The 12,068-nt window shown below is 51.6% G+C and overlaps 1 protein-coding gene across 1 annotated transcript; it reads right to left on the bottom strand.

The window, feature by feature from the left end:
• Window positions 1–9,460: 9,460 nt before the first annotated feature.
• On the bottom strand, window positions 9,461–11,338 carry LOC128948024 (cbp/p300-interacting transactivator 3). Its single transcript, XM_054292584.1, has one exon. The coding sequence runs from the start codon at window positions 11,267–11,269 to the stop codon at window positions 10,655–10,657; it is 615 nt and encodes a 204-aa protein (XP_054148559.1). The 5' UTR covers window positions 11,270–11,338; the 3' UTR covers window positions 9,461–10,654.
• Between the last annotated feature and the right edge of the window lie 730 nt (window positions 11,339–12,068).

Here is a 12,068-nt window from a genome sequence, read left to right as displayed (position 1 = left end):
GGTCAAAATGATGGTAAATATGGAGCAGGACTGTGGATGAAATTTGTGTAATAGAGTAAGAGAAGGCTCCAGGGTGATCTTATTGTGGCATTCCAGGGCCTGAAGGGGCTCCAGGAAAGTTAGAGAGGGATTTTTGGGATGGAGGGACAGGACAAAGGGGAATGGCTTCCCACTGTCAGAGGGCAGGGATAGATGGGATATTAGGAAGAAATTCTTCCGTGTGAGGGTGGTGAGGTCCTGGAAAGGAAACTTTCCTGTCTGCCCACCCTGATGCCACTCTGGCAGTCACACTCATCCCAACCTAACATAAATGGGAGTGGGAAGATGGGACAGGGAGCTCATGGGGAAGAAAAGGAGTTTTGCAGGCAGAGTTAAAGTGACAGCAGTAGCTGTTGAGGGAATCCCTGTGGTGCTGCTGCTCTTACAGTGTGTTCTGCTTCAGCAAGGAGGATTCCCAGGGCTCTGGCTCCCCACTCTGTATTCTGAGGGTGCACGGTGTGAAGATATCACCGCCATTACACATGGCCCACACATCCCTGCATTTCTGGAGCAAACAGTGTGGCTGTGGGAAGGATGGGGCCAGCTCCTGCTTCTGAGAAGGAACCCCAGTGTGGTGAACGCCAGGACCCTCAGCACTCATCACCCAAATCTTGGCACACTCTGCCCCCGAACTCCCCACCCAGCACCTAGCACCCCAAACCCTGCTCCCCACAACCCATATCCCGCACTTGACACCCCACACTCAGCACCCCACACCCAGCACTCAATACTCAGCACTTGCCACCCCAAACCCCACAACCTGCATCCTGCACTTGACACCCCGCACTTAGCACTCCGCACCTCACACCCAGCACCCCAAACCCTGCATCCCACAACCCACATCCAACACTTGATACCTCGCAAGAGGGATGCCTCGCACCTCGCACCCCAACCCCCACTCCCCACATCCAACACTTGACACCTCGCACTCAGCACCCCAAACCCCACAATCCGCATCCCGCACTTGACACCCCACATCCAGCACCCCACATCCAGCACTCAGTACCCAGTTCAGTACCTAGAACCTGGCACCCCGCACTCCTCTCCCCGTTCCCCGCGCCCGCAGCCCGGGCCCGGGCAGGTCGGTGGTTCTCGCCCAGTGCCGCGAGGGGGCAGCAGCGCCCCGTGGGAGTTCCCGGGTGGCCCTTGGTGGCCCTAGGTGGCCCTTGGTGGCCCCGGGTGCCGGGCACCCCTCCTGCCCACGCTGGCTCTATCAGCACCACGGCTGAGCAGCGGTGCCCGTACCAGGGCGAGGTGACCACCGATGGCCCCCAAGCAATCACTCTGCCTCATTTGGGGACAGCCACGCTGGTGTGGGGAGGACAGGCTGATCACACTCTGTCCATACTCATTTCTGCTTTATCCTGGCTACTCCAAAGAGCTGCTTCAAGATGCTGCCATGGCAATGGACTCAGCTATATACAGGGCTTTTTTCTCCCTCCACCCCTACCAAAGGCAATCTTCTCCTGTTCCTTCCAACTCCTTTGCACGGGGCATCAGAGTAGTCCTGGGTTCCCAGGGATGAAGACAAAAGGAAAAGTCAGTGTGTACTTTCCAGAAAGTGCCAAGATTCCTGAAAGCGTGTCTTCCTAGAGAGGTCTGAGAGCTACTTTGAGTCAGACAAGTCCATAATGAAGTTCCATGGAGCTCTGCTGGGCTGAGCTGCCCCGTGCTCAGAGCACAAGCTGCAGGCTCCCTCCCATGGCTCCCAGCTCTCTTGTTGCCAGTCTCAAACTGCCACAGCCTTCACCTGTTTTTCCTCTGGGATACCATGTATTTAACCAGCAGTCCAGCCCAGGTGATTTGTGGAAGTGTGGTGATGATCTTTAATGAGAGGCTGTGCCCTCACACCCTGGGCACTATTCCAGTGTGCTCAACCCCTCTGGAGCACAACCCAGGTCAGCAGTCCAGAAACAGGGCCCTGATTGCACATCCTGCGCTAATGAGCCTGCCTTCTGCCTGGTGAGCACGTCAGAACTGCCACAAACATTTGTGTGGAGGATGTGACTCAGGGTCTCCTGCCTGCCTCCCCATGGCTGAGGGGACCCCAGCTGTGCCCTAAATGCTGGAGCTGGCTGAGCACATGGAGGCAGGTTTTGCATGGCAAGATAAGGAGGGCTTTTTTCAGCCCTGAGAGCTGTTTATTCTTTACAGCGTACTGACACCAGAGCGGAAAGGGCCTTTTCCTGAAACTGGCTATTTATAAACAGCCTGTGGTGCAGAGCCTTCCCTTGCAGGGGGGCAGGGACTCTTGCAGCTTTTCTTTTGCTGCCTTGAGCTCACTCAGAGGTCCTTCAGACAGGAGTGAACAGAGCAGGTCTTGCTGCCCATCTGCTGGAGGCACGCTCCAGTACCAACAGCTTGTAGGAACTCTTTGGAAAAGTCAAACTCCACTGAGTACCTAATTCAGCCCTAAATCCCTTGGCTGTGCACTTGATGCTGTTCACAGCCCTGAATTCTTACAGAGGCTTTGCAGGAGAAATTGGCCATTTGTGGCATCATGCCTTTAACGTGTGACACAGCTGGGCTTGTCCAAAGGGGCAGATCCCTGTGGTAAAGGGCAGAAATCAGGAGCAATTGTAGCTCTGTCTTTCCATGATGCTGAACAGTGCAGTGTTCACTGCATCCACACACACCAGAGGTGGGATTTGGCTGCTCCAAGAGCTCTAAAACACAGCCTTGGAGCCTTGGCTAGCTTTGCTTCTCTGTTGTGTGAGTCAGCACAGGCAGGCAGGACAGCCACAAACCCATGGCTCAAGCACAAAGAGCAAATTTATCCCCATTACTGAGCTGTCCCAGGGATCCCCAAAGCAATGCTCAGGCAGAGGTGCACAAACTTGGCCCATGCTGGAGGAGCACGGGTCTGCTGCTTACACTGCTTTATCAAGGGTTATTCCCAGCTGCAAGGTCAATTGAGCATTTACAATCCTCCTCACCAGCCTTCTTCTTTTAACCCATTCCTCCCCAACACCTGTGAAAGGAGAGAAACAGGCACTTTCAAATCACATCTCCATGAGATGCCTTCCTTTGGATTTTAGCCAGTTTGTGTTGGGATGCTGGGCAACACTCTCCCTCCCTCCTTGTGTTTTCCCCCAGCAGCCCAGTGGCTCTGTGGGCAGTGCTGTGCTCCTTTTCCTTCAGGAACACTGGGATCCTCTTTTGAACCCTGCCAGAAATTCTGAAGAAACTATAGCTCTGTTTAGTTATTAAAATTACTGTTCCTTTCCTTACCTAGCTGTGCCCTCTTGACAAACCAGGTTTGCTCTTGGCGCTGCTCACAGTTCTGCAGTGTTACCTGTGTTGTCCCACCTGTAGAGATGTGATGGCTTTTAGTTGTAATTCTGGCAGAGGATTGTGCCTGGCAAAACACCTTGGCTGAGAATTAAAGAATTAAATAAAACCCTCGGTCCCCTTCTGGAGTTTGTTTTGTGCTGTTGAAGAAAAGCAGTGGTGTGCAGAGGTGTTGAAGAAAGGCAGAGGTGTGTTAATTGAGCATTTACAATCCTCCTCACCAGTCTTGCTTTTTTAACCCATTCCTCCCCAACCCCTGTGAAAGGAGAGAAACAGGCACTTTCAAATCACATCTCCATGAGATGCCTTCCTTTGGATTTTAGCCAGTTTGTGTTGGGATGCTGGGAAACACTCTCCCTCCCTCCTTGTGTTTTCCTCCAGCAGCCCAGTGGCTCTGTGGGCAGTGCTGTGCTCCTTTTCCTTCAGGGACACTGGGATCCTCTTTTGAACCCTGCCAGAAATTCTGAGGAAGCTGCACCTCTGTTTAGTTATTACAATTACTGTTCCTTTTCCTAGCTGTGCCCTCTTGACAAACCAGGTTTGCTCTTGGCACTGCTCACAGTTCTGCAGTGTTACCTGTGTTCTCCCACCTGTAGGGATGTGATGGCTTTTGGTTGTGGCTCTGGCACAGGGGCTGAGAATCAAAGAATTAAATAAAACCCTCTGTCCCCTTCTGGAGTTTGTTTTATGCTGTTGAAGAAAGGCAGAGGTGTGCAGAGGGATGGGGCAGACACAATTCTTCAGCCATGCAGGGAGAAATGGGGAAATCTGCTTTTTGCAGCTGAAGCAGCGAGGATGGACCATGGATCAGAGCCAGCAGCGTGGGAGATCAGAAAACTGGTGCATTGAGGTTTCTTTACCCCCCTGGTATTTCACTGGTCATGAGCAGGTCATGAATGTTTGTAGCAGGCTGAACTTGCAGAATTCCCTGGAAATGTGAACTCAGGGATATTTTTGGCAAATCTGGAAAGGAAATAATAATCCATCCGGAGGCTGCAGGATGCAGCATAGCCCCTGCACATGGAAAGATCCCACTGCCTCTGAGCTGCACACACACAACAGACACAGGACTTGGCTGGCTTGTCAAAACTTTCCTCAGCTCACTATAGTGCCTTGCAACCAACTGAATTTTGTATTTGCAGTTGAAACAGGAAAAGCAGGACTTGATCCATACCTTGGTGTAGCAATTATGAAGCAACCTAACGGCAGCCTGTAACCAGCATCTGAAAATGGGGAGTGTTGTAACATGCTGAACAATGCCCCTGAAGAGCCCCTCAGCATCAAACACTGCTGAGCTGGACCACAGTGTAACCAGCTTTCTAAACAGCAGCATGATATCAAAGATTTGAGGTGCAGATTCCTGTTTCCCCTCTTCTTCAGGGCAAAGCTGATCTGGGAATTGGGCTGGGATCAGATGCTTGCGAAAGCAGCCCCTTGCACAGCTTTTACTACAGGCTTAGTGCTCCTTCTCTGGAATATCACTTGGATTTGGCAAAGAGCTGCTTTCATTAATCCCTATTCATGCAGGGACATGTGGAGGTTCCTGGGAATCCCTGCTGCACTAGGGACTTGGGCTCAGCAAAGTGGGAATACTCCCTGGGAATATTCCACGGTGGGATTCTCAGTTATTGTTGCAGAAGCAGTCCAGCTGTAACAAATCACATGTAGGATCTCAGAGATATCCTCATCATGACTTGAGGATCTGGAAGAGGGAACAACACAGACAATTCTGGCATTGACACAGCCAGACTTACCTCTGGTTTCTGCTGTGATCAACAAAGGGATGCCATGCCTGGCCCCCTCATCTGAAGGTATTCTGCCTCATTGTGGCAGCTGTGACACTCTTGGTCTTGCCTTTGCCGTTGGCTTCTTGAATCCCAATTGCTCCTTTTCCTTGGCAATGTAGCGAGGCAATGGGATTGTCAGGGAGCCCATGCTAACGGGCAATAATCAAGGGGCTCAGTGCTGTCCAAAAGCAGAGTGGGATGGAGTTGGAGGTGGTGGAATCATGCTTTCCTGGGAGCTGCCACCTCTCTCTTGCCATATACCCCAGGAGCAGTGCTGGGACATAGGGAAGGACTCACCTGTAAGAATGACTGGAGCTGATGTGCAGAGCATTCCCTGGACTCTGCTGCAGGTGCCAGTGTTTGTGGGATGGGTGTCCTCAGCAGCCAGCCTGTATTTGAGGCTGTGACTTGTTTTGGGAACTGCACAGGATGACCTCAGGCACAGCCATAGTTTTATTTTTATAAGTTGTCAGTATTTGACGAGGAACACTCCAGTTTTCTAGAGGAGAAAACCACATCTGTGACAGTTCTGTAGCCAAGAACGTGAAAGCTATTTGAATATTTCTTAGTAACTGTGCTTTGGAGTTTTAGGGTGAGGTGAATTGTAAAATCCCCTTTCTTCCTCACCCCTGTGGAAGTCCAGAGGATTCATGGGCAAAGTCAAGCTGTCACAAGAACAAACTGTATTCTTTGGCCGTTTTGAGGAGGAACAAACCATCCCCAGAAGTGTGCTGCAGAGAAACAGAGCAAAGCTCCCCCCTGCTCAAGGAAACTCAGGCTTTTCTCTAGAGGCTTGAGGAGACAGTGGTGCAGAAACTGAGGTCCCAAGATGGCACCATGAGGAAGAGGAGCAGATGGGGCTCCTCACTCCAAACTTTTGAGGCAAATGCAAACCCAGCAATACAGGGTTTTAAAAAAAATGAAGGAACAGAACCCTAAAACTAAAACAAAGCTCCAAATAAATCCCATCCCCTGAAGTTCTCAAAATCTGCCTGGACAAAGCCCTGGGCAGCCAGCCCTGCCTTTGAATGCAGTCCTGCTTGGAGCAGGGGATTGGACTGAGTGACCTCAAAAGGTCCCTTCCAGTCTAAATATTTCTGTGGTTCTGTGATGGATGTTTGAAATATAGAACAACCAGACCTAATTATAGCATTGGCAAAATCCATGACACATCCATCTAGAGCTTAAACCGGTGCTGTTCCCTCCCCCATCCCATAAAGCCAGAAACAGGGCAGGAAAAGGTGATCGCAATCTGTAACACACAGTGGTTCTTGGACAGGGAGACTCTCAAGAGGGAATATCTCAGGAGCTCCAAAATCATCACTAATATGGAGAAGATGAACAAGAAATGATTGGGAATCTGGGGACACAGAACAAAGTGAGGGGGTGGCAGGTTTAAAATGAAGATGAGCTTAGAGAGCTTAAGCTTCTTACAAAGACCTTGATTTCTCCCCTGTGGATTTCATTGGCACAAGACATCACTGAAGGAAAATGTATCCATGAATTAAAAACAAACAAACCCAACCAAACAAAAACCTCACCAAAAATTCCCTCAAAAAAAACCACCCCCAAAGCAAAACAAACATTCCCCTGTTTCTGAGTCAGGAACCTTTGATTCAGGAGATTTTTGAGCCACAGATCAGTGGTTTTGGCTATACAGAAATGTTCAGGTGCCCCCAAGTGTCCGTGTACCTCCTATACTGTCAGAAAGAGCTTCAATGAGCTACACAGAAACAGAAATACCTCTGTTCACTCAGGTTTGACCCTGGCCTCTGCTAAACTTGCAGAGATCAGCAGATATCTCCCACCACACAAAGGAAAAAGAATTCTCTGTCACCTTCTCCTTTCACTTACATTATAAAATTCTGTTGCCCAGCTTCTTCCTGACTGAGGAGTCCCAAGCTATTCTGTGGCTTCTTTTGAGAAACATTACTTTGCTTCAGTTATTTCTTCTTTCTCTCCCATTTTTCTAGTTTTACATTATAATTTTTCTATAAACAGACCAGAATTTTTCACAGTTCACCATCATAGGTCTGAATTCTCTGTTGATTCTGTAGGGCATTCACTGTTTGATTTTACTTTTCATTCATCTTCTCATTTCTTTTGCTTGTCTGGCTCCTCCTGAACAGCAAGCTGAGATTTTTTCATAGAAACATTAATTGTCACAGTTAGATCTTTGCTGAGTGTGGCTAGTTTAGAGCCCAGCACTGTGTGAAGTCAAGGATGAGGGAAGCTTCTAGTCGTTATTTTGCATTTTCCAGGCATTGCTCATGTTATTGCCTGGCCACTCACTGTTAGCAGATCCTGCACCAGACTTTCACCTTTGCAACTCTACATCACCCTGAGCTATCAACAAACTTCATCACCTCCAGAGCACGTGGCCAGAGACAGGCATGTGGAAAAAGGCCTTGTCTTTCTGTGCTTTCACACTCATGCTCCAGAGGCTGCCTCAAGTCCTGGACATTTCACAAATAGCTACAAAACCTATTTGGAGATTTACAGAGGATCCAGCCGAGGTGAGGGGACAGGGTGGGGTTTGAGAACCTCCCTCTCAGTCCCTACCAGAGCTTTGGGGGTCACCCTGCTGCCCTCCTGTCTGCTCTGGGACACAGAGATCAGTGTCAGCTGCATGGGAAAAGCAGAACTCAGCCCTGTTATATTTGTGGTGACTTTTGAGCACCTCACCTGCAGACCCAGGTAGCTGGGCTGTCCCATTGTGCCACCTGGCACCTCTGTTCACAGTGTGGGGCCAGGCACCCTGCTAGACCACACAGCTGAGTGCAGAGGGAGACCTGAGCTGTCCAAGCTGCAGCTGTACAGGTCCTGTGTGCCCGAACAAGGCATTCAGAGCCTGCAGCACGAAGGTGCAGGGGGCAAAATGCACCTGAACTGAGAAAGCATTTCCTTACAAAGAAAATGATCACAGCCAGTCCAGCCCAGACAGGAAAAAACCAAGCCCCAGCAGAAAGAAGTGGTTTTGACCTGGGCTTTCTAGAAAATCACAGACTGACCACACTTAACAGGCTCTTTTGGGGAATGGGGGTGACATACTCAAGAAGCATTGAAATAATCTCAACTGAGCCTGCTGGGCTCCAATAAAATCCTGACTGCGAACCCCCAGTCACTCCACATCTCTGGTATTGTCATTTCATGTACTCTGACTTCAATCAGCATCACCTTTCCCAGTGCAGTGCAGAGCCCTCAGAGAGGATGCACAGACAGGTTCCTCTGGCCATCAGGTGCAAAGTGCTCGTCACACAGAAACCTGCTCCTGGTGAGGCTCTGCAGAAATTGCTGAGTTGACAGTCCTCATCTGGGGGATGGACACAGCTCCCCACTTGTAACTGGGACACTGCAGGTCACAGTGGTGTGTACCACAGAGCTTACACCCCCCTCAACAAGAACTGACAGCCTAGAAAATGCTTATCTTGTGGTTGAATTACTTTTATTCTGAGGTTGCCAAATCTTCACTGCTTACCTACAACCTGCAGCTACACAGAGACAACAAAGTTCTTCCAGGTCTCCAACAGCCCATTGCCACAGAGCTGACAGCCTGAGCAGGGCTCTCCCACCTCCAACAAAAGCCCCAGCAGTTATTTTTTGATCAGGTCACCAGACTGGACAGGTATAACCACCAAAAGGACAGGACTCTAACAATTGGTCTTGAGTTGTGCAAGGAACAAGACCAGGGGACACTGACAGCTCAAAGTGGTTCAGCCATTGCAATAACAGCATCCACAGCCCCATTACTACAGGGCAGGAAAGGAACACTTGGGTATCTCCCTCAACTCTGCAAAGAAACTGTCTGGAAACCCTTTAGAAAGGAAAATCCAAGCCTTGTAAGAAGATCCTTAAGAGTAAGGATCTGTAAGAGTAGGAGAGCAATGGATGTCTTGATTTTTAGAGCCTTTGTGGTATAGAAAACTGTAGCAGAGAGCTGCAACTCAGCTGTCAGAGGTGCACTCAGTCTGGAAGGACCCACCTGTCCAAGCATCTCTAAATCTTTAAGTCCTTAAAAGTCCTTTAAATCTATATCTTTTAAGCCCTTTCCAACCATTCTAGGATTCTATCACCTGGCTCAGCCAGCAAAAGCAGCCATTCTGCAACAGAGCAACACCATCCGCATCTGTAATTCCTCCCGAGTACAGAAAAGGAGCATCTCATCCTCCCAGCCACACTTCAAGGACTTAGAACTAGAAACCCAATCCTCCCAACCCGAGTGTCAGGTGGGGCACACAAGTGACAGGACCTACAGCCCCACCAGCAGCGCTTCTCCCAGCGGTCCACACCGCACGGGCACCGAACAAACGCACACGGGAGATGTTTCAGCTTTTATTCGGAAATCCATCCGTACATTCCGACTCGCCCAGGGCCCGGCAGCACCAGGGGGCAGCAGCAGCCCGGAGTCACCGGAGCGCTGGAAACAGGAGCCAGCGCAGGAAACCGAACCCCTTCTGCATCTCACCTTCTCCGAGCAAGGGAATTGGAAATCGAGTCATCTTTATCACATTCACAGAGGTTCTGGATTTAGAGTCCTGCGCGTTCAGCATAACCATCTCGAGCTGAAGCGACTATTCTGCAGAGCAGCTTGAAAACTATCCCCGGCTCGCTTCGCCCAAAGCCAGCATCTTAAAGCTGCAGTACTCTCCAGGCATCTTTCCCAGCGGTCCCAAAGCCAAATAACAAAAGCAGCCCTTGCAAATAAATAATCACAGGAAAATAAATAAGATTAGAACTGAAATATACAGTTACATGGTCTTTATTTGGTTTCAGAGGTGGAAAAAAGTGGAGCCAGACTGCAGCTTTAAGCCTCATGCCTGAATCAACCTCAAACACTTGGTAAATTTTACAGCTGATTAGCAGTACAGGTCCGAGATCCGAAGTTCCACGGAGATGAACATTTAGGCACAAACGCACACCCTTCCCCAAGGCATACTTTATTTTTGCGAGTTAGAAAAAAAAGCCTGCTATGGGGAAGTGCCCCTTCCCGAGCTGAACAGACACGACTGAAGACCTATTTACTGTCACAGTAAAACATCCCAACAAATAACTAACCCCACCCGTGGTTGCAAGGGAAAACTGGTTCAAACCATGCACCAGGGAGACAATTCTCTCTCAGGATCCTTCGACTCCACTGGCACCACGGATTCCACGAGCAAATCCAGCTACCAGCAGGGCTGCCAGCTGCCTATGGCTTCTTGTGCTCCAAGCCTGGTTGAGGAAAGTCGTAAGTCCATTATTTCTACTTAAGCCAGAAATCCTGTTAATGTCATTTAGAGGCAGTTCTACAGCAGGAGCTCTTGATCTGCTCTCTGTTAGGGGCGCACCAACCCCCTCTCCAGAAACTCCCACACAGAAAAAAAAACCACACAGAAGAGAAAAGCAATCCATTGCAAGCCAGTGTCCGATGATTGTCCCTTTGGGGAGGGCAGGAATCCGGGACAGGGCAAGGCAGGGGAAGGGAGGAGGATGGCAGGTGGGGAAAAGTTAGAAACAAACTCAAAACCACCAAGACACAAGGAGGAGCTCAAAGCCCCTCAGCAGCTGATGGCACTGGGTTGCTGTTTGCTAACAAAGTCTGAAATGAAGTCGAACTCGTTCTGTCCCAAGAATAACTCTGGCAGCTCCTGAATCCGGTCCAAGCCCAGTTCCAGGACAAGGGATGTCAAGACCTCCTCGTCTATAAGATCAGTGTCCATAACATTCAATGTCAGCGCCGGTGAGGGCATGTGCTGCATGCCCGGGTGCTGGCCCGGCCCCACTCTGTACTGCTGGCCCCCCGCTCCCATGGGCCCGTTGCTCATGCCCAGCGGGTGCCCCTGGTACTGGGTGTTGAGTTTTTGTAGGTGCATGCTGGCCATGAGCTGCTGCGTGCCCACCGGCCCCATGTACTGCTGCTGCTGGCCCGGCCCATTGAACATCATCGCGTTCTGCATCTGGTGGTGGCCCATCTGTCCGCTGAGGCTGGCCCTCGGCCTCATGGCCCCGTCCATGCCAGCCCCTCCGTAGGGCATCATCTGAGCGGCGCTGGGCAGCGTCCTGAGCACATGCTGCCCGTGCTGCGGGGGTCCCTGCAGCCCGCTCACCCCCATGCGGTAGCCCTGCAGCCCGGCGCCGCCGTGGCTCATCGGCATCATCATGTGCTCGGCCATGCCTCCGGGTCCCCAGGAGATGACAGCGGCTCGGCCACGGCTCCCGGGGCCGGCTCCGCGTCCCGCTCCCACAGAAGATCGCGGCGAGCTCCCACCTCCTCTTCCTGCTGCTGCTGCCGGGGGAAGGCGCCGCTCCGCCGGGTCCGCTGGCGGGGGAGCCGCGGCCGGGAGCCGGGCTGTGCTGCGCGGTGTGCGCCGCTCCGGGCTCCGGCAGCGCTGGCTGTGCCGAGCCGGGCTGAGCTCCGCGGGCTGGGCTGGGCTGGCCGGGAGTGAGGGCTCCGCTCCCGCCCTTATAGCGCGGCCGGCGGGGGCGGCCCCGGCGCCCATTGGAGCGCGGGCGGGCGGCCCGGCCCCGCGGGCGGGAGGGAGGGAGGCGCGGCGGGCTCGGTCCCGGCTCTGCACGGCTCGATAGTCCCGCCGCTGCATCCCTCTGGCACTGCGAGCGGCTCTCTGCAGTCGCCTCCCCGCTGCCTTCCTCCTGACAGTGCCACTGCCCAAGTCACTGACACACTGAGCCTCAGGTGCCACTGCGGGGTTTGTGCTGAGCTCCCTGTTCACTCTGAACAATGCACCTTTGTCAGGTGCTCCCGTGGCCCAGAACAGCTTGTGGCATCAGCTGCGTGGTTGGTTATTCAGTCAGAAGCATCTTCCTAGCAAGGATGCACCAACCTTCCAAACACGGGTGGTACTGAGGATATTGTACACACGGGGGTTTGCTGGTGTAACTGCAGCAGTGTCTTTGTCACCTCTGAGGTGAGCTCTTGTAGTCATGATATTTTATGAAAAAATGCTTTCCTTA

The sequence above is a fragment of the Melozone crissalis genome, unplaced genomic scaffold (genome assembly GCF_028551555.1).
Source record: "Melozone crissalis strain CALT ecotype California unplaced genomic scaffold, PUWL_Pcris_2 ptg000111l_1, whole genome shotgun sequence".
Taxonomy (NCBI): domain Eukaryota; kingdom Metazoa; phylum Chordata; class Aves; order Passeriformes; family Passerellidae; genus Melozone; species Melozone crissalis.
This window is presented reverse-complemented; position numbering and strand designations above follow the sequence as displayed.

Bases quoted from the DNA above. Each gene is read 5' to 3' on its own strand.
- LOC128948024 (XM_054292584.1), bottom strand. From the start codon at position 11,269: ATGGCCGAGCACATGATGATGCCGATGAGCCACGGCGGCGCCGGGCTG.